This window comes from Scyliorhinus torazame, chromosome 9 (assembly GCF_047496885.1).
Source record: "Scyliorhinus torazame isolate Kashiwa2021f chromosome 9, sScyTor2.1, whole genome shotgun sequence".
Lineage (NCBI taxonomy): Eukaryota > Metazoa > Chordata > Chondrichthyes > Carcharhiniformes > Scyliorhinidae > Scyliorhinus > Scyliorhinus torazame.
In genome coordinates this window covers 76,850,286-76,870,478 of record NC_092715.1, presented here as the reverse complement: position 1 = coordinate 76,870,478, position 20,193 = coordinate 76,850,286, and the positions used below count along the sequence as shown (strand labels likewise).

General features: G+C 48.3%; 1 protein-coding gene across 1 annotated transcript in view; it reads right to left on the bottom strand.

Annotated features, from left to right (window-relative positions):
- Nucleotides 1-237: 237 nt before the first annotated feature.
- The window catches only part of msh3 (mutS homolog 3 (E. coli)), a 447,577-nt gene continuing 427,621 nt past the window's right edge, over nucleotides 238-20,193 (bottom strand). Inside the window, exon 24 of the mRNA XM_072516186.1 lies at nucleotides 238-1,302. Coding sequence (XP_072372287.1) covers nucleotides 1,221-1,302 — 82 coding nt within the window. The 3' untranslated portion in view covers nucleotides 238-1,220. The remainder of the gene's footprint in view (nucleotides 1,303-20,193) is intronic.

The following is a 20,193-nucleotide window of genomic DNA, read 5'->3' as shown; positions in this document are numbered from 1 at the left end:
GGAATGTGGCGACTAGGGGCTTTTCACAGTAACTTCATTGAAGCCTACTTGTGACAATAAGCTATTATTATTATTACTACAGTGAAGAATGGATTCCTGAATAAAACAAAGAAAGCTTTCAATGCCATTGAATCCAGAACAAACCTTTCCCGGGCATTAGTTTCTGACTTCACAAAGTGTGGAAAAATTAACCTAAGACATTATTCATGACTATTGTAGAAATAACGGCACAACAAAGAAAAATTATAATTTATTGGGTTTAGGATTACAATACAAATGGTTCTCACTTTTTTTCCCAAATTTAACGCAGAATTGCAATTATTATTTTTAAACGGACACAATTTTTTCCCCTGCATTATTATTTCTCACCAATCGTGAATTCCATTCCTGATAAAATACAGAACGAGTTAAACACAATCTTCCTGTTAAAAAGCAGGTTTTCACACACCAGCCTTTCTTGGTTCTGCTCCCTGTTTGAGCAACAATAATGGGAGCATGATGGGTAACTTTATTATAACTATGCATTTTATTTAAAATGTTTTATTAATTTTGACTTCACAGCATTCAGAAAAAAAAAGGGCTCAGCAGAGGGGGAGGGTGGGGGGTCCACCGTATCCTTTTTTTGAAAAAAAAGATACAAAATGTCTTCAGGATTCAGTGCAGAACATTGTTCTTTGTATTAAGTTTAGGAGCTTTTTCCAAGGTACAATTTCTGGCAACACCTTTATGAAATAGGCTAAATGTTATTAAAAAGACTTCAAGGTTCTCTGATTGAGGGCAAGAGGCAGACGCTGAAACTGTTGGGATTCGTGAGTAACATCAAAAAATTCTTGATGCGCAGAATGAATGGAGTGACGGCCAGTTGGGTAAGTAAAGGCAAAAAAGCCTTCCAGTCACTTTGAATAATTTAAGAGGTGGTTGGATGCTGTGGTAGGAAGCAGGACTGAGAGCTTTTCTGGATGAGTGAACCAAGATGGCTGATTGTACTTCGCCTATCTATGTTAATCTGGTGTTCAAGTGTTTACATTGGAGAATGTAAACTTGAATGAATAAGGACAAAGCAGTGGCAGGTATCTGAAACATGATAGCCAACTTTACAGACAGTGCAAGGGAAACATCCCATCAGCTTCGATGCAGAACCCCAATGTTTCTTCCAATCACACAAAAGCTGGAGATTACCATCTCATGTAGATTTATTAAAAAAAGAGGAAAATTAATCTCTATTTATTCACCATCACCCAGTCGATTAGTGCTTTCCCTTCGTCTATTTTCCAGACTTCAAGGAAGGATTTCATTTTCTTCCTACAAGAAATAATAATAACAGGGTGACAGATTGTACATGTGGCATTAAGATTTGGCTGTAATTTATATGACAAACACAATTGAAGTGTTAAGAAGATTTTTGTGACTAATTATATGTCTTTCTTTGAAGCCATAGTTTAAATCCCATAATGAGGTTGGAGCAAAGTCCTGATTGTCTGAGTAATTACAACAGATAAAAATCCTTGTGTAGAATAAATATAAACAGGTTTGACCCATCTAAATGTTCATCAATAGCAAAACATATTTCTAAACAATATTTGATAGTCCTCACTTTCCTTCATTGGTTTATTTTCATGAGGGCTGAATGCCTCATTCTGTCAAAGCCAAGGCTTTATGGTCACCTGCATGCATGGTCCTTACTCAGCTATTAGAAAACATCTAAAAGTCAGAGATGAAGGAAATGTTCAAACAACTGGCAAGGGTCCATATGATCTACTCCTGCATCGATTTATGTTCATATAGTAAAATCATTTATATCTATTTTTTATTCATTTACGGGATGTGGGCATTGCTGGCTAGGCCAGCGTTTATTGTCCATTCCTTGTTGCTGTTGAGAAGATGGTGGCAAGCTGCCTTCTTGAACCATGCAGTCCATGTGGTGTAGATACATGCACAGTGCTATTAGGGAGGGAGTTAAGGATTTTGATCCAGTGACAAGTGAACAAACAATGATATATTTACAAGTTAGGATGTTAAATGGCTTGGAGGGGAATTTCCAGACGTTGATGTTCTCATGTGTCTGCTGCCAGTGTCCTTCTAGATAGAAGCAGCCATGGGTGTGGAAGCTGCTGTCTAAGGAGGCTTGGCTTGTTCCTGCAGTGCATTTTGTATACACTGCTGCCATTGTTCGTCGGTGGTGAAAGGAATGAATGTTTGTGGATGGGATGCCAATCGAGTGGGTTGCTTCGTCCTGGATGGTGTCGAGCCTCTTGAGTGTTGTTGGGGCTTCATTCATTCAAGCAAGTGGAGATTACTTCATCACACTTCTGATTGAGCCATGTAATGGTGAACAGGCTTTGGAGAGTCAGGTGGTGAGTCTCTGACCCGCTCGTGTAGCCTCAGTATTAATATGGCTAGTCCAGTTCAGTTTCTGTTATTAAATGCAATAGCCTTCAAACTTTCCAATGCTCGATTAGACTTCATACGTAACTGAGGCAGGTTAATTATGAATGGAATCCACTGGAAAGTAGATGAGGCCTGACCGTGCCAGGTCTCTGCATTTTCCAGGATTTCCTGGACTGCCTTGTAGGGGCAGAATTTCCACCTGTTTCTTATGAAGCAAACATCATTGGGTGGCTGAACTGAGGTGGGGAATGCTTTCTTCTGGGCATTCCCACATTCCTGGTTCATTCAGGAACAGGAATGATATTAGAGGCTGACTCACTCAGTGGGATGAAGAATATTAACCAGCTCGAAGTGGGTCCTACCTGAGGAAATCAAATCTGCCAAGCTGGATCTCAGAATAGTATTTTTTAAATTAAAAATAAACTTTACTGGCTCCTTACACAATGCAGAGAAATGTACAAAGCAGAGTTTGGGGAAGCAGCAGAGCAGTCCTTTCCTCAACTAATGTTGAGCAAGTGCCTGGATTACTGGCTGTAACAAGCAGCTGGGCTCTGGAGATGCACCAGCAATTGTGTGAAGAATCTGCCCGTCACTAACACCACGAACTCTAGCAGGATTAATGCTGGAGGGTACCAGTGGGAATGCTCTAAATTTCGGGAACAGTAACCCGACTTCAATCCCAGCCTTGGGTGACTGTCTATGTGGAGTTTGCACGTTCTCCCCATGTCTGCATGGTTTCCTCCAGTGCTCCCCATTGCTCCTGCAGTCCAAAGATGTGTGGGTTAGATTGAATGACCATTCTAAAATTGCCCCTCAGTGTCCAGCGATGTGCAGGTTACATTATGGAGATAGGGTGAGGTGGCCAGGGGAGCGGACCTAGGTAGAGTGCTCTTTCAGAGGGTCGGTGCAGACTCGATGGACCGATTGGCCTCCTTGTGTACTGGAGGGATTCTATGGGTTGGACAGTTTTAATCCTCTTAACCATCATCCTCATTCTTCAAAGTGCACTTTATCCATACTGCTTTCAGGACTGGTTCTGTTCAGCCATATTCTTATTGAAAGGGTGAGCAAACTCGAGGGGCTGAATTCCCTACTCTTGTTCTCACCTTATTTTTACATCACTGTGCTGAAACGTTACAAAAAGCATCAAAACTACAACAACATCTGCAATCTCAATGCGATTCATATGCTGAAAAGAGTGGAATATCTTTCTTTATAATTCCATACACGTGTTTTCAATCAGTTAAGCTAAAATGTGGCAGGCGAAATGCAAAGATGCTACAGCCTGCAAATGAAAAAGGATAAAGCATCCACAATGCTGAACTCTTTCAGAGTTCAGGTTATTATTATTTTTTGAAATGGAGGAGGAAAAAAAGCAGTTTGGGAAATATTTGAGAAGCTTTACAAGGTCTCTGGGGTAGAAACAAAATGATCATCAGTGAAGTGTTTCCACTCTGAAAATGAACTGCTCAAGGCCTAAAGTTAATTAGTTTCTTTTGGAGTCTCACTGGAAATCTTGCATGTCTGACTATTAGTGAGCTCACAGAACATGGCACTTCATGGAGCAAATGAGTACACATGGAAAGAGCAAACTGTTGGCCTCCACACAAGTCACAATGATTAGGGGACCGGAGTGCAAAACAACAAGATGAATTGAACAGGACCATAACACAGTGGTAGGGTAGCCTCAAAGCTATCTCACACTGAAGGACATATCTCCATGGGCAAATCATGGGACGCAAGCCTATCCAAAGGTGAATGTTTTTGTTGACCCGTGAGTGGGGGGACGCAGGGTGAATATTTTAGCAGGACATGCAGCACACCCTGTATTGAAAGAGCATTTGAAGCCACTTGTAAAAGTAAGCATTCACATTTAACATTTATTCCACAGGGAAGGATTAAATAATAATTCAAGAGCATTGCAGACAAGAACGTGTTATGTAACCCCTCACGTCAAGAGTTGAAATCCACATCAATTCTGTTTACACTAAGTTCATCCTCCTTGAGGCATAATGAATTGTGTTTCAATTTTCCCAGGATTCCCTCCCACAGAGAATTTTCTAACCTGAGCAATCGGGGGACAGGAATTATAAGCAGTGGCTGATGCGCCCATCCGACCCTTTTGGAAATCAGCCGAATTAGGTTCCTATTTTTGGAGGTGATATCCTGATATCCTGCTGCAGGTTCATAAAGTTCTGTTGCAGGTTAAATTGAAATGGGTCAATGAGGGTAAATTGCCAACTACAAAGGACACAAAACTTTGCCCAGTAGAAGGACTTGGATAGTAAAAAAAAAAATCAAAACGTGCAAGACAGGAACCTTTCTCCCTCCTCAGTTGATAGGCAGCAAAATTGAACTACTGCATAAGATGGGTGAAGGGAGTGCTATCCCTTAATTAGTCTGCAAGATGGAATTGCAGATAATCTTTTGAGTTGGACTGAAATTTAGCATAACTAAAGAAAGAAAATTGTGGTTATGAAAAGAGCTGTTTCAACATGGCAGGCAATTGTTGAGGCTGTTTGTGTTTACAATGTGTTGGGGCCAAAAACAAAGCTGTCCAAGTTAGCAGATGACACCAAACTGAGGTGGTGGGGAGTAAATCCAACAATAAGAAAAACAAGCAAAATTAAACGGAAGTGTATGGATTGCAAAGGTGAGTTGGTGACGAATAAAAATGGAAATTGACATGTGAAAGTAATTTGTCTGCCATGTGTCCGAGCACTCCTACATGTAATTTTATATCTACGTCTCCCTTAGCCCTCAACCACTCTAAACACTCTTGTTTCCATCAACCACCTTCTATCCCTTTAAGATTTTAAACATTGCTGTCAAATCACCATAAAAATAGCCCCAATTTATCAAGTCGTTCTTCACATTTATAGTTCCTCAAACTGGACAACATCCTAATCAATCTATATTGAACACTGTCTACTGCCTCAACATTTTTCTTGTGGTCCAGGGTCCAAAATTGCTCCAAGTACACGGATTGCGGTTATTAAGGATTTGTAGATTTGCCATTACATTTCAAATTTTACATTTTATAACGCTTGCCATAAAACCCAATAGCCAGTGGGTGAGATCTAGCAGCCTTGTCCACAAATCCCGTTATGGCTGCTAAATCTCAAGGAAGGGCCAAAATGGGATTTGTGACGGCGAGATGTCGGTTTGAGATCTTCCCCAAACTCCTCCAGAAAAGCAGTGAATCTTATTTCCATTAATTTAATTTAATTTAATTTAAATGTACTTAAAACAGCTTTATGCCGTAGCATCCGCCCACGATGGATCCCCCCCCGGCGGCATGACATTATGCCGGCATGAATGACTATTGTTTTTCATAAGTGAAAACCAGTCGTGATGACCATGCCGGGGGTACAGAGGTGTCTAGAGGCCCTGCGGTTGAGGGCTAAGGTAGCTCCAGCACCCTAAAGTGGACAGTGCCAAGGGGTGACCCTCCGCTACTAGGGGAGTGGTGGTGGTGGCAGCGGCGGCAGTGGTGGGAGAGGAGGAGGAGAAGAAATGCCCTGAATCTTGTGGGGGTGGTCCTCTGTGTCCATGGGAGGGGTTGGAGGAACTTATTTTAAACGCAGATCGGGGCACCCTTTAAAGATGCACCCTGATCTCGGTACTCACCTGGTCACACCTGGCCAGGGCGACGGCATAAACCGTATCCCCAGATTTACAGTGCCCTAACTGGCAGAAAATCTGGTCTGAAAATTCAGCTGTGTTTCTGGAAAGAAACATGCTGGTTGTCAGTCCAAGCCGGACACTCGGAAAATTCCGCCCAGTGGCTTTTGTTGGGACCTTATCCAACCAAGGTGTGGCTGTTGTGACCAAAATTCCCAAATCCCTTTGCTCTTCCACATTACCCAACTTTCCATATTCAAAGTATGATTATTACACTTTTATTTATTTATTTTTTTAAAAACGGAATGTATCACATCACATTTACTGACATTAAATGTCATCTGCCTCGGTCATTTACTCTGTCTCCCATGTTAGGATTGTCTGCAAATTTGGACACCATTGTCTCTCACCCTATTATCTAAACACACTCAACAGAAGTCATCGCAAGATAAAACTCCGCAGGGCATCGCTCCCTACTTCAATTTCCAGCTCAGCACTTCAAAATCAATCAAGTGTGAAGGGAGGTGGGGGGGATGATTGGAATGCACTTAACTCTCTTTGAAGTGGTTGATGTTTGTAAACATTGTGGTTATAGCACTTCAGAGTTATTGATCATGAAGGGAGATGAATGATGCAAGGCTAACAACTGTGTTTGTGGAAACTGTTAATCACAGCCCACTGAGCGAAATGATTGAATGACTTGCAGCTAAAGGATCCAAGGTGTTCAAACGCAGGTTACTGCATTTCACTTTCCAGGAATGGACATGTGCTGTTTCCTCTGTTTGAGCCAGCGGATGTATGCCCAGGTGAGTGTTACAACTGTAATTTTTTCAATGCCTCTGTCTGGACTGCTCTCCAGCTTCCAGACAGGGGTCTCCTTTCTGGGAAGTCTCTGGTGGGTGTTCCTTTAGTTAGGGAGTCTCTGTTTGGGATTCTTTAAGTTAGGGGGTCTTTCGTGGGGGAGGGGGCTTTAGTTTGGGGGTCACTGAGGGGAGTCTCCTTAGTTAGGGGATCTCGGAGGGGGGTTCCTGTAGTTGGAGGGGGGGTTTCTGGTGGGCTCCCTTTCTTTGAGGGACCTTTGGGGGTTTCCATATTCAGGGTTCCTTGTGGGGGGTCCACCTATTCAGGGGGTCACTGTGGGTGGGTCTCCTTTTCAGGAGATCTCTCTTGGGGGAGTCTCCTTATTCAGGCGTCTCTGGGGGGAGTCCCCCTATTCAAAGAGTCTCTGTGAGGGGTCCGCTTATCCAGTGGGTCTCGGGGGATCCCTCTATCCAGGTGATCTCGGGAGGGGGGGGGGGGGGTGAGGGGGGGTCCCCTATCCATGGGATCTCAGGAGGGGTGCCACTATCCAGTGGATCCCCTTATCCAAGGGGTACCTGTTAGTGTCACTCTAGTTAGGGGGTCTCTGAGGGGCGGTTCCCTATTCAGGGGGTGTTGGGGCATCCCCTTATTAGGGGGGGGTTCCCTCTATTCAGAGAGTCTTGAGATTTCCCCTATTCACGCAGTCTTTGGGGGGGGGCGGGCGGGTCAGGTCACCCCAGTACTTGGTGGAAGGGGGCGGACCCAGAAAATTCGGCTGTGGGGGCTGAATTGCAATGCGGGGAGTGGTCAGCCACAGGATTCTCGCTACTGGGCTGCCCACTCAAAATGGTGGCCCGATAGCAACAGTCTCTCGGCAATCCTTTGTATTCCTTTTTTAAAAAATATATATATTTTATTCAAATTTTTTGGCCAAACAAAACAATACAAAGGTTTTCCTTTTTACAACAGTAAAACAGTATAAATAACAGTGGCCGTTTTTAACAAATAAAATCCTTTGTATTCCTAGCCATGCATAAATTTGCATGGCAAAGACTATTGAATTGCTTCCTGATTTACATAGATACATAGAAGATAGGAGCAGGAGGAGGCCTTTTGGCCCGTCGAGCCGGCTCCGCCATTCATCACGATCATGGCTGATCATCAAACTCAATAGCCTAATCCTGCTTTCTCCCCATAGCCTTTGATCCCATTCTCCTCAAGTGCTATATCTAGCCGCCTCTTGAATATATTCAATGTTTTATCATCAACTACTTCCTGTGGTAATGAATTCCACAGGCTCACCACGCTTTGGGGAAAGAAATGTCTCCTTATATCTGTCCGAAATGGTTTACACTGAATCCTCAGACTGACCCCTAGTTCTGGACACACCCATCATTGGTAACATCTTCCCTGCATCTACCCTGTTTGTTCCCGTTAAAATTTTTTACAAGTCCCCATGAGATCCCCCCTCATTCTTCTGAACTCAAGCGAGTACAATCCCAACCTAATCAATCTCTCCTCACATGACAGTCCCGCTATCCCTGGAATCAGTCTGGTAAACCTTCGCTGCACTCCCTCGAGAGCAAGAACATCCTTCCTCGGAGGAGACCAAAACTACAATACTCCAGGTGTGGCCTCACCAAGACTCTGTACAATTGCAGCAACACATCCCTGCTTCTATACTCGAAACTTCTCACAATGAAGGCAACATACCATTAGCCTTCCTTACCGCCTGCTGCACCTGCATGCTTACCTTCAGCGACTGGTGCACAAGGACACCCAGATCCTGCTGCACACTCCCCTCTCCCAACTTACATTCAGGTAGTAATCTGACTTCCTGTTTTTGCTTCCAAAGTGAATAATCTCACACTTATCCAAATTATACAGCACCTTCCATTGATTTGCCCACTCGCCCAACCTGTCCAAATCATGCTATAGGATCCCTGCATCCTCGTCACAATTCACCCTCCGACCTAATTTGGTATCATCTGCAAATTTTGAGATGTTACATTTTGTTCCCTCATCCAAATCATTATATATATTGTGAATAGCTGGGGTCCCAGCACCAATCCCTGTGGTACTCCACTGGTTACTGCCTGCCAATTTGAAAAGAACCCATTAATCCCGACTCTTTGTTTCCTCTCTTAACAAATAATGATGCACACATGCAAAATGTGAAACCAGAGTAACATCAAATATTTACATGCGGAACTTAATTTGGAAAAACATCAGTACCAACTTTGTGCTCTCAAATCTTAGTTAGTGGCAATGGAGTTGGACGGGAAAGTTGTCGCTGTGACGCAGAGCCTCTCTGTTTGACCATGGGACTCTTTAATAAGCTGTGCACGGATGCAGCATTGTGAACTGACAGTGGGTTTTACCAATAGAAAGCTTCCTTAATCTCTAAATCACATAATCCACGCACACCATTGGCAATTAAAATTTTGTCTGCTAATGTGTGAGAAAAGACACAAAGAGAGAAAGTGGAAGTGGGGCACAGTTCTGCTTACAACGTCAGGAATGACATGCTATTGACCAAATTCCATCCTATGGGACTCGAGGGTCTTCATTTAAGACTGAGATGAGGAGCAATTTCTTCTCTCAGAGGGCTGGGAACCTTTGGAAAATAAGCCTCTTGAACTATTGGGGATTCAACACTTATTGGGAACAGGCAGGAAAGCGGAGCTGAAGCCAAGATCAGATCAGCCATAATATTATTTTTAAAAAATATATTTTTATTCTCCTTTTTCACATTTTCTCCCAAATTTACACCCAACAATAAACAATAATCAGTAACGAATGTAATGTCAATCCCCATATCAATAACAACAATCACATCTTCCCACCAAACCCCCAAACATTAGCCTGCATGTTAACATAAACAAATGACAAAAAGGAATCACCCAGTCACCATTAACACATACAGTCCTTCTCCCCCAACCCGCCCAGCCACCCCCCTAATGTTCGATGTGATCCAATTCTCGAAAGTGCATAATGAATAATGCCCATGAATTTTAGAACCCCTCCATCCTTCCCCTCAGTTCAGATCTGACCTTTTCAAGCGTCAAGAATTCCAACAGGTTCACGTGCCATGCCAAGCCACAGGGTGGAGATCCTCTCCACCCTAACAGGATCTCCTTCGGGTGATCAACGAGGCGAAGGCTACAACATCTGCCTCCGCGCCTGTTTCCAACCCCGGTTGGTCCGACACCCCGAATATGGCCCAGAGGGTCCGGGGCCAGTTTCACTTTAGAGATTACCCTAAAAACCTCCTTCCAGTAATCCTCCAGCTTTGGACAGGACCAAAACTTATTAATATGGTATGAAGCCCCCCCCCCCCGCAACGTTCACACACATTTTCTACACCCTCAAAGAGCCGGCTTATCCTCGCCCTTGTAAGGTGTGCTGTATACACCACCTTCAGCTATATCAGCCCCAACCTCGCACCAGAACCCCTCCTCCATACGCTCTCCCAACTCTTCCTCCCACTTTGCCTTGATCCCTTCCAGCGGCACCTTCTCCTCCTCCAAAATAGCCCCGAAAACCACCGATACTATCCCCTTCTCCAGTTCCCTTGTCGTCAGCACCTCCTCCAGCAATGTGGAAGCTGGCTCTACTGAGAAGCTCTATCTCCTTTCTGGCAAAATCTTGAACCTGCATGTATCTAAACATTTCCCCCTGCTCCAGCCCTTCCTTCGCTCCCAGCTCCTTCAATCCCGCAAATCGACCCCAAGAAACAAATCTTTTAGTGTCCTAATTCCTTTCTCCTCCCATCTCAGAAAATTTCCCTCCCACTTCCCTGGCTCAATCCAGGGTTCCCCCGAATCGGCATTTCCTTTGACCCTGCCCCCAACCTGAAGTGCTGGTGAAACTGCCTCCAAATTTTCAACGAAGCTATTACAACCGGACTCCCTGAGAGCTAAGACGAGCAAGGAGGGGACATGAGAAGTATTTGGCAGGAAGGATCAAGGAAAACCCAAAAGCTTTCTATAGGTATGTCAGGAATAAGCGAATGACTAGGGAAAGAGTAGGACCAGTCAAGGACAGGGATGGGAAATTGTGTGTGGAGTCTGAAGAGATAGGCGAGATACTAAATGAATATTTTTCGTCAGTATTCACTCAGGAAAAAGATAATGTTGTGGAGGAGAATGCTGAGCCCCAAGCTAATAGAATAGATGGCATTGAGGTACGTAGGGAAGAGGTGTTGGCAATTCTGGACAGGCTGAAAATAGATAAGTCCCCGGGACCTGATGGGATTTATCCTAGGATTCTCTGGGAGGCCAGGGAAGAGATTGCTGGACCTTTGGCTTTGATTTTTATGTCATCATTGGCTACAGGAATAGTGCCAGAGGACTGGAGGACAGCAAATGTGGTCCCTTTGTTCAAAAAGGGGAGCAGAGACAACCCCGGCAACTATAGACCGGTGAGCCTCACGTCTGTAGTGGGTAAAGTCTTGGAGGGGATTATAAGAGACAAGATTTATAATCATCTAGATAGGAATAATATGATCAGGGATAGTCAGCATGGCTTTGTGAAGGGTAGGTCATGCCTCACAAACCTTATTGAGTTCTTTGAGAAGGTGACTGAACAGGTAGACGAGGGTAGAGCAGTTGATGTGGTGTATATGGATTTCAGCAAAGCGTTTGATAAGGTTCCCCACGGTAGGCTATTGCAAAAAATACGGAGGCTGGGGATTGAGGGTGATTTAGAGATATGGATCAGAAATTGGCTAGCTGAAAGAAGACAGAGGGTGGTGGTTGATGGGAAATGTTCAGAATGGAGTACAGTCACAAGTGGAGTACCACAAGGATCTGTTGTGGGGCCGTTGCTGTTTGTCATTTTTATCAATGACCTAGAGGAAGGCGCAGAAAGGTGGGTGAGTAAATTTGCAGACGATACTAAAGTCGGTGGTGTTGTCGATAGTGTGGAAGGATGTAGCAGGTTACAGAGGGATATAGATAAGCTGCAGAGCTGGGCTGAGAGGTGGCAAATGGAGTTTAATGTAGAGAAGTGTGAGGTGATTCACTTTGGAAGGAATAACAGGAATGCGGAATATTTGGCTAATGGTAAAGTTCTTGAAAGTGTGGATGAGCAGAGGGATCTAGGTGTCCATGTACATAGATCCCTGAAAGTTGCCACCCAGGTTGATAGGGTTGTGAAGAAGGCCTATGGAGTGTTGGCCTTTATTGGTAGAGGGATTGAGTTCCGGAGTCGGGAGGTCATGTTGCAGCTGTACAGAACTCTGGTACGGCCACATTTGGAGTATTGCGTACAGTTCTGGTCACCGCATTATAGGAAGGACGTGGAGGCTTTGGAGCGGGTGCAGAGGAGATTTACCAGGATGTTGCCTGGTATGGAGGGAAAATCTTATGAGGAAAGGCTGATGGACTTGAGGTTGTTTTCGTTGGAGAGAAGAAGGTTAAGAGGAGACTTAATAGAGGCATACAAAATGATCAGGGGGTTGGATAGGGTGGACAGTGAGAGCCTTCTCCCGCGGATGGATATGGCTGGCACGAGGGGACATAACTTTAAACTGAGGGGTAATAGATATAGGACAGAGGTCAGAGGTAGGTTCTTTACGCAAAGAGTAGTGAGGCCGTGGAATGCCCTACCTGCTACAGTAGTGAACTCGCCAACATTGAGGGCATTTAAAAGTTTATTGGATAAACATATGGATGATAATGGCATAGTGTAGGTTAGATGGCTTTTGTTTCGGTGCAACATCGTGGGCCGAAGGGCCTGTACTGCGCTGTATTGTTCTATGTTCTATGTATCTCCCCGGGGCCGTCGGGAGTGGCGCTGTCGCTAGCTCCTTCAATCCCGACCCCCTACCTAAACTCTCCTACATTCTGACCCATTGGGAGTCAACCCCTCTGACCCACCTTCTCCACATTCGTCGCCCAGTAATAATACATCAGGTTCGGAAGACCCAAACCCCCTGCCTGCCTTCCTCTCTGGAGTAGCACCTTACCAATTCTGGCCACCTTCCCTCTCCATTTGAACGAGGTAATCATCCCTTCAATCTCTCCAAAAAATGCCTTTGGCTGGAAAATCGGCAGGCATTGGAAAATAAACAGGAATTGCAGCAGCACATTCATGTGGTGATCCACTGTAATAGGAGATGTAAGGTAGGACCTGCACTACAGGTTCGCCGGTAGCTCCTGCAGGCTGGCTCCACCCAGGGAGAACTGTATAAATATGCATGACCTCCAGTGCCCTGCCATTTCGCCAGCTGCAGCAGGAGGCCATGCATCTGACTGTAAAAAAGCCACAGTTGTACCCAACTTTAGTCTTTGTGCAATTGATCGTGCATCAATTTATTACAGTCAGAGTTTCCACAGAATGGATATCCGAATTAAGCCCGGTTGCCTGCAGCTGGATCCTCACTCGCCCAACGCCAGGAAAGACTTTACTCACTGGTTAGCATGTTTCGAGGCTTACATCAACGAGGCTTACATTAACGAGGCGGACCCCGCGCCAACGGAGACTCAAAAAATAAACGTCCTGTATTCCAGACTGAGCTCCAACGTGTTCCCGTTGATCCAAGACGCTACGACTTACACAAAAGCAACGGAACTCCTCAAAGAACACGACACGCAGAAGGCGAACACGCTCTTCACTAGGCATGTACTTTCCACCCGCTCGCAACTACCTGGTGAGTTCATCAAAGACTTCTGGCGGGCCCTAATTCCACTCGTCCGGGACTGTGACTGTCAGGCCGTTACGGCCGCCGAACACGCGAATCTCCTCATGCACGATGCCTTCGTGACGGGGATTGCGTCGGACCGCATCCGAGAACTATTGCTGGAAGGGGCCACGTTCGAACTGGCGGAGACAAAAACCTTGGCGCTCTCCATGACGGTCGCATCCCGTAACATACAATCGTACCTCTCCCACCACGCTGCCCACCCTTCTACCCCTTCCTATCCCTCCTGGACCCCGCCGACGACCTCCTCAGCCGGGGCTCTGCCTTCGCAATACGCCTGCGCCGCACGCCGATCCGCGCACCCCGGGGGTCCCCGCTGCTACTTCTGCGGTCAGCAGAAGCACCCCCGCCAACACTGCCCGGCCCGCACTGCAGTTTGTAAAGCCTGCAGTAAAAATGGCCACTTCGCGGCTGTGTGCCAGTCCCGCGCAGTCGTTGCGACCGCGCCTGCTATCACCCCCTCCCCCACGCCAGACGCAAAATGGGAGCCGCCATCTTCTCCTCCCGGGTCCATGTGCGACCAATGGGCGCCGCCATCTTGTCCCCTTTCAGCCACGTGCGCCCTATGGGCGCTGCCATCTTGTCCCGACCCCGCAATGTGCGCACCATGGACACCGTCATCTTGTTCCCCACAGGGTCCCCGGACATCCCAACATCGGAACTCCACACGCTCGCCACCCGAAGCATCCGATGGCTACCCGCAGCTCGCTTCGATGACACTGGACCAATCTCGCCCGCACAACCTGGCCACCGCGTCGACGACGGTTAAAATCAACGGCCACGCGACCTCGTGCCTGCTGGACTCCGGGAGCACCGAAAGCTTTGTTCACCCAGATACGGTAAGGCGCTGCTCCCTCGTGGTCCACCCTGCCAATCAAAGGATCTCCCTAGCCTCCGGATACCACTCCGTCCCGATCCGAGGCTTTTGTACAGTCACCCTCACGGTCCAGGGCGTAGAATTTAGTAACTTCCGCCTCTATGTCCTTCCTAATCTCTGCGCTGCACTCCTGTTGGGCCTGGACGTCCAGTGCAACCTCCAGAGCCTCACCCTCAAATTCGGCGGGCTCTTACCCCCCCTTACCGTTTGCAGCCTCGCGACCCTCAAGGTCGATCCCCTCTCCCTTTTTGCCAATCTAACTGCGGATTGCAAGCCCGTTGCCACTAGGAGCAGATGGTACAGCACCCAGGACAAGACCTTCATCAGGTCTGAAGTCCAGCGGCTGCTTAAGGAGGGTATTATCGAGGCCAGCAACAGCCCCTGGAGAGCCCAAGAGGTAGTGGTTAAAACTGGGGAGAAACACAGGATGGTCGTGGACTACAGCCAGACCATCAATCAGTACACGCAGCTCGACGCGTACCCCCTCCCACGCATATCTGAGATGGTCAATCAGATTGCGCAGTACCGGGTCTTTTCAACAATTGACCTGAAATCTGCCTACCACCAGCTCCCCATCCGGAAGTCGGACCGGCCATACACTGCCTTTGAGGCGGACGGTCGCCTCTACCACTTCCTTAGGGTCCCTTTCGGTATCACAAGTGGGGTCTCGGTCTTCCAAAGAGAAATGGACCGAATGGTCGGCCAGTACGGTTTGCGGGCCACCTTTCCGTACTTAAATGTCACCATCTGCGGCCATGACCAGCAGGACCATGATGCCAACCTTGATAAATTCCTCCGTACTGCCACTCTTCTCAACCTGACTTATAACAAAGAGAAGTGTGTGTTCAGCACGACCTGGTTAGCCATTCTCGGCTGTATAGTCCAAAACGGACTTCTCGGGCCCGACCCCGACCGCATGCGCCCCCTCATGGAACTTCCCCTCCCCCACTGTCCCAACGCCCTCAAACGCTGCCTGGGGTTCTTTTCCTACTACGCTCAGTGGGTCCCAAACGATGCGGACAAGGCCTGCCCATTCATCCAGTCCACCCAATTCCCCCTGGCGGCCGAGGCACAACACGCTTTCGCCTGCATCAGAGCAGACATCGCCAAGGCCGGGATGTGCGCTGTGGATGAGTCACTGCTTTTCCAAGTAGAAAGCGACGCTTCAGACGTCGCCCTTGCCGCCACTCTAAACCAGGCAGGCAGACCCGTGGCATTCTTTTTCCACACCCTTCATGCCTCTGAAATTCGACACTCATCCGTCGAAAAGGAGGCCCAAGCTATCGTTGAAGCTGTGCGGCATTACCTGGCCGGTAAGAGAATCACTCCCTTACGGACCAACGGTCGGTTGCCTTCATGTTCAATAACAGACAGCGGGGCAAGATCAAAAATGATAAAATCTTGCGGTGGAGAATCGAGCTCTCCACCTATAATTACAAGATCTTGTATCGCCCCGGTAAACTCAACGAGCCCCCAGACGCCCTCTCCTGAGGTACATGTGCCAGCGCACAAGTGGACCAACTCCGGGCCCTACACGACAGCCTTTGTCACCCAGGGGTCATTCGATTGTACCATCTGGTCAAAGCTCGCAATCTGCCCTACTCCATCGAGGAAGTAAGGACAGTCACCAGGGGCTGCCAGGTCAGTGCGGAGTGCAAGCCGCACTTCTACTGGCCGGACCGTGCGCGCCTGGTGAAGGCTTCCCGCCCCTTTGAACGCCTCAGCGTGGATTTAAAAGGGCCCCTCCCCTCCACCGACCGTAACACGCACATTCTCAGTGTGGTCGACGAGTACTCCAGGTTCCCCTTCACCATCCCGTGCCCTGATATGACGCCTGCCACCGTCATCAAGGCCCTCAGCACCATCTTCGCCCTGTTCGGTTTCCCCGCTTACATCCACAGTGACAGGGGATCCTCATTCATGAGCGATGAGCTGTGTCAGTTCCTGCTCAGCAGGGGTATAGCCTCCAACTGGGCGACCAGCTACAACCCCGGGGAAACGGGCAAGTAGAACAGGAGAATGGGACGGTTTGGAGGGCCGTCCAGCTGGCCCTACGGTCCAGGAACCTCCCAGCCTCTCGCTGGCAGGAGGTCCTCCCTGACGCTCTACACTCCATCCGGTCACTATTGTGCACCGCCACTAATAATACACCCCATGAACGTGTTTTCACCTTCCCCAGGAAGTCCGCATCCGGGGTGTCGCTCCCGACTTGGCTCACTGCTCCAGGACCGGTCCTTCTCCGTAGGCACGTCCGACTCCACAAGGCAGATCCCTTGGTGGACAGGGTTCACCTGCTCCATGCCTACCCTCAATATGCCTACGTTGAGTTCCCCGATGGCCGCCAAGATACTGTCTCACTCAGGGACCTGGCACCGTCAGGTTCCACCCCAACACCCCCCCCCCCACCAATGCGCCCCCCACCCCACACCGCGCCGCCAATATTGACCCCACCAGACCACCACCCCCCTCCCCTTTTCCTCACAAGAGGACTTCTGCACGGTCCCGGAGTTCCCCGATGACTGGCCAGCATCAGCACCGCCATCGGTGCCACCTCCACTACCGACTTCGCCACCACCGTTACGCCGCTCCCAACGAAGCACCAAAGCACCGGACCGGCTGAACCTTTGACAGACTCCGGACCGTCAACATGGACTTTTCTTTCCCTCCCACTGTACATAATTGCACTAATTGTATATAGTTTCACGTCACCCCCGCCGGACTCATTTTTAACAGGGGGTGAATGTGGTGATCCACTGTAATAGGAGATGTAAGGTAGGACCTGCACTACAGGTTCGCCGGTAGCTCCTGCCGGCTGGCTCCGCCCAGAGAGAACTGTATAAATATGCATGACCTCCAGTGCCCTGCCATTTCGCCAGCTGCAGCAGGAGGCCACGCATCTGACTGTAATAAAGCCACAGTTGTACCCAACTTTTGTCTTTGTGCAATAGATTGTGCATTAATTCATTTTAACCGCCTGTACCACCAATGAGAGAGGGAGTCCATCCCACCATGCCACATCAGCTTTCACCCTCCCTACCAAACTAGAAATGTTGTACCTATGGAGCCCCCCCCCCCCAATCCTGAGCAACCTGCACCTCCAGGTATCTAAAGTGAGTCCCTGCCCTACGGAATGGCAACCTCCCCACCCCTGGCCAAGACACCACAAAATATTCACTCTTGTCTTGATTTAATTTGTACCCGAGAAAGACCCAAACACCCAAGGCCACTCAAGTACTCCCCCTATTGACACACTCGGTTCCGACACATATCGTAACAAGTCATCGGCATACAAGGACACCCTATGCCCTATCCCTCCCCCGCCCTATCCCTTGCCACACTCCCGAACTTCTTTAACGCGATGTCCAATGGCTCAATCGCGAGTGCAAACAGCAGGGGGGACATAGGACATCCCTGCCTAGTCCCACGGTGGAGAGGAAAGTATTCTGAGATGATGTTATTTGTGCGGACACTGGCCCTCGGCTCCTTATATAATAGCTTTACCCAGTCCACAAATCTGGGTCCAATCGCAAACCGCTCTAGAACTGCCGTCAAGTGCCCACATTCTACCCAGTCAAACGCTTTCTCAGCGTCCAATGTCACAACCACCTCGATTTCCTTCCCCTCCGCCGGTACCATAACCACGTTCAATACCATACCAATGTCCAAAAAGAGCTGCCTCCCTCTCACAAACCCCGTCTGATCTTCACCTATCACCTTCTGGCCTACCTGCCAGTACCTTCGCCAATATCTTTGCGTCCACGTTTAAAAGTGCCTATACGACCCACACTCCATCATATCCTTATCTTTTTTTAAGTAACAGGGAAATCGATGCCTGCCACAAATTTTGTGGCAACACCCCCTTTCCCTATCGCCTCCTCAAACATCCCCACCATCAGCGGTACCAGCTTATTTTTGAATTTTTAATAATATTCCACCGGAAACCCATCCGGCCCTGCTACCTTCCCCGACTGCATCCTTCCAATCTCATCTTTTATATCCTGCTCCATTATCGTCCCCTCTAATGTAGCCCTATCCCCCTCCCCTAACCTCGGGTACTCCAGCCCACCTAGAAATTCCTGCATCTCCTGGCCTCCCCCAGGTGGCTCTGAGCTGTACAACCTCTCACGGAATTCCTTAAAGACCTTGTTAATCTGATCTGGAGCTACCGCCAAATTCCCTGCCCTGTCCCGCACCTGGACAATTTCCCTTGCCGCAGCCTCCCTGCGGAGCTGACCCGCCAACATACGCCCCGCCCATTTCCACCATTAGCCCAGCCAGCGCCTTCGTCCCCCCCCTGACGGGACCAGCAAGCGCGGCCGTGACCTGTCCAATCTTGGCTCCCGCACCAAGTTCCAGTCCCCCCCACTATCAGTTTGTGTGTGTCCAAGTCGGGGGTGGCCCCACACACCTTCGCGAATCCCACATTATCCCAATTGGGACCGTATACACTTACCAGCACCACTAGCCTCCCCTCCAGCACCCCTGCCACAATCACATATCTACCCCACTGATCTGCAACCACCTTCTCCACCTGGAACCGTACCCTTTTGCTGACCATTACCGCTACCCCTCGAGCCCTTCCATCAAATCCAGAATGAAACACCTCTCCCTTGTTGTACAATGCCGCCTTCACTCAGCTGAACGCCGCTCGTCTCTTGGCCAACTCCACCGTAAAGTTTTGGTAAATCCGAACTCCTGCACCATCCCACTGCACCTCCCATTTCCGCTTTGCCCAGTTTAACACCTTCTCCATCATGTGGTATTTATGGAAACAGATAATTACTGCTCTCGGTGGCTCATTTACTTTGGGTTTCAGCCTTAATGATCGATGAGCTCGGTCCAGTTCATACCGGGTTTTCACCCTCCCCCATCAACTCCGCCAGCCTCTTAGCAAAGTACTCAATTGGTCTTGAGCCCTCTGCCCCTTCAGGCATGCCCACAATTCTCAGATTTTGCTGCCTCGAGCACTTCTCCAAGTCCTCGAGCTTTGCTCAGAGTCCTCTGTTGACCTCCACCACCCTCCGCAGTTCATCTCCCATCGTTCCACCTTGTTCTCTCACCTCGGCCGATGTCGTTGCCACATCCACCCTCACCGGGGCGATTGCCTCCTCAACCAATGATCTCAGTGCGACCGCCATCTCCTTCCTCAACGCCTCCATGTACCTCGCTTCTCCAGCTCCAGAGCCATCACCTCAGTCATCTTTTCCACTGTAATTAGTGCAACCCCACCACGCGGACCGGCATCCGCCATCTTGTCAGCTCTTTTACTGGTCCTCTCCTTTGGCGGCAAACCCGCATTTCCTCCTTTCTTCACAGCTGTTTTTGGCATCCCTTAACCACTTAGTATTTTTCTCCTACTTTCTTCAATGTCCACATAAAGAAATAATTTAAAAAATAATAAAAATAATAAACAATAAACTTTTTTTTTTTTTTTTAAAAAAAGAAAAAAAATTCAAAAATTAAAGCTCAAAAAATCTCATCCCCTGGAACCAGACTTCAATCATTCATTTTCAGCGGGGGCCAGCCGGTGTGTGCTGCTCCCCCTCTACATTTGTGCTGGATTCATGTCTCGCCTCAGGCCACGCTCCTCCCCCGCCGCTTGCTTCGGGCTCGATGCCCCTGCTCCTCCGGTCATGGGGGTCCCCACCGGCTCCAAACCGGCCCGACCCGGTGCCCGTCCCTCAGGCCCCAACGCTGAAGAAATCCCGACCGGCGAAAACCCCAGGAAAACCGCAGACCGGCGTGAGCCCCTCTCCAGCACGACCGCTCCGCTCGCACGCGCCACCAAAGAAAAGGT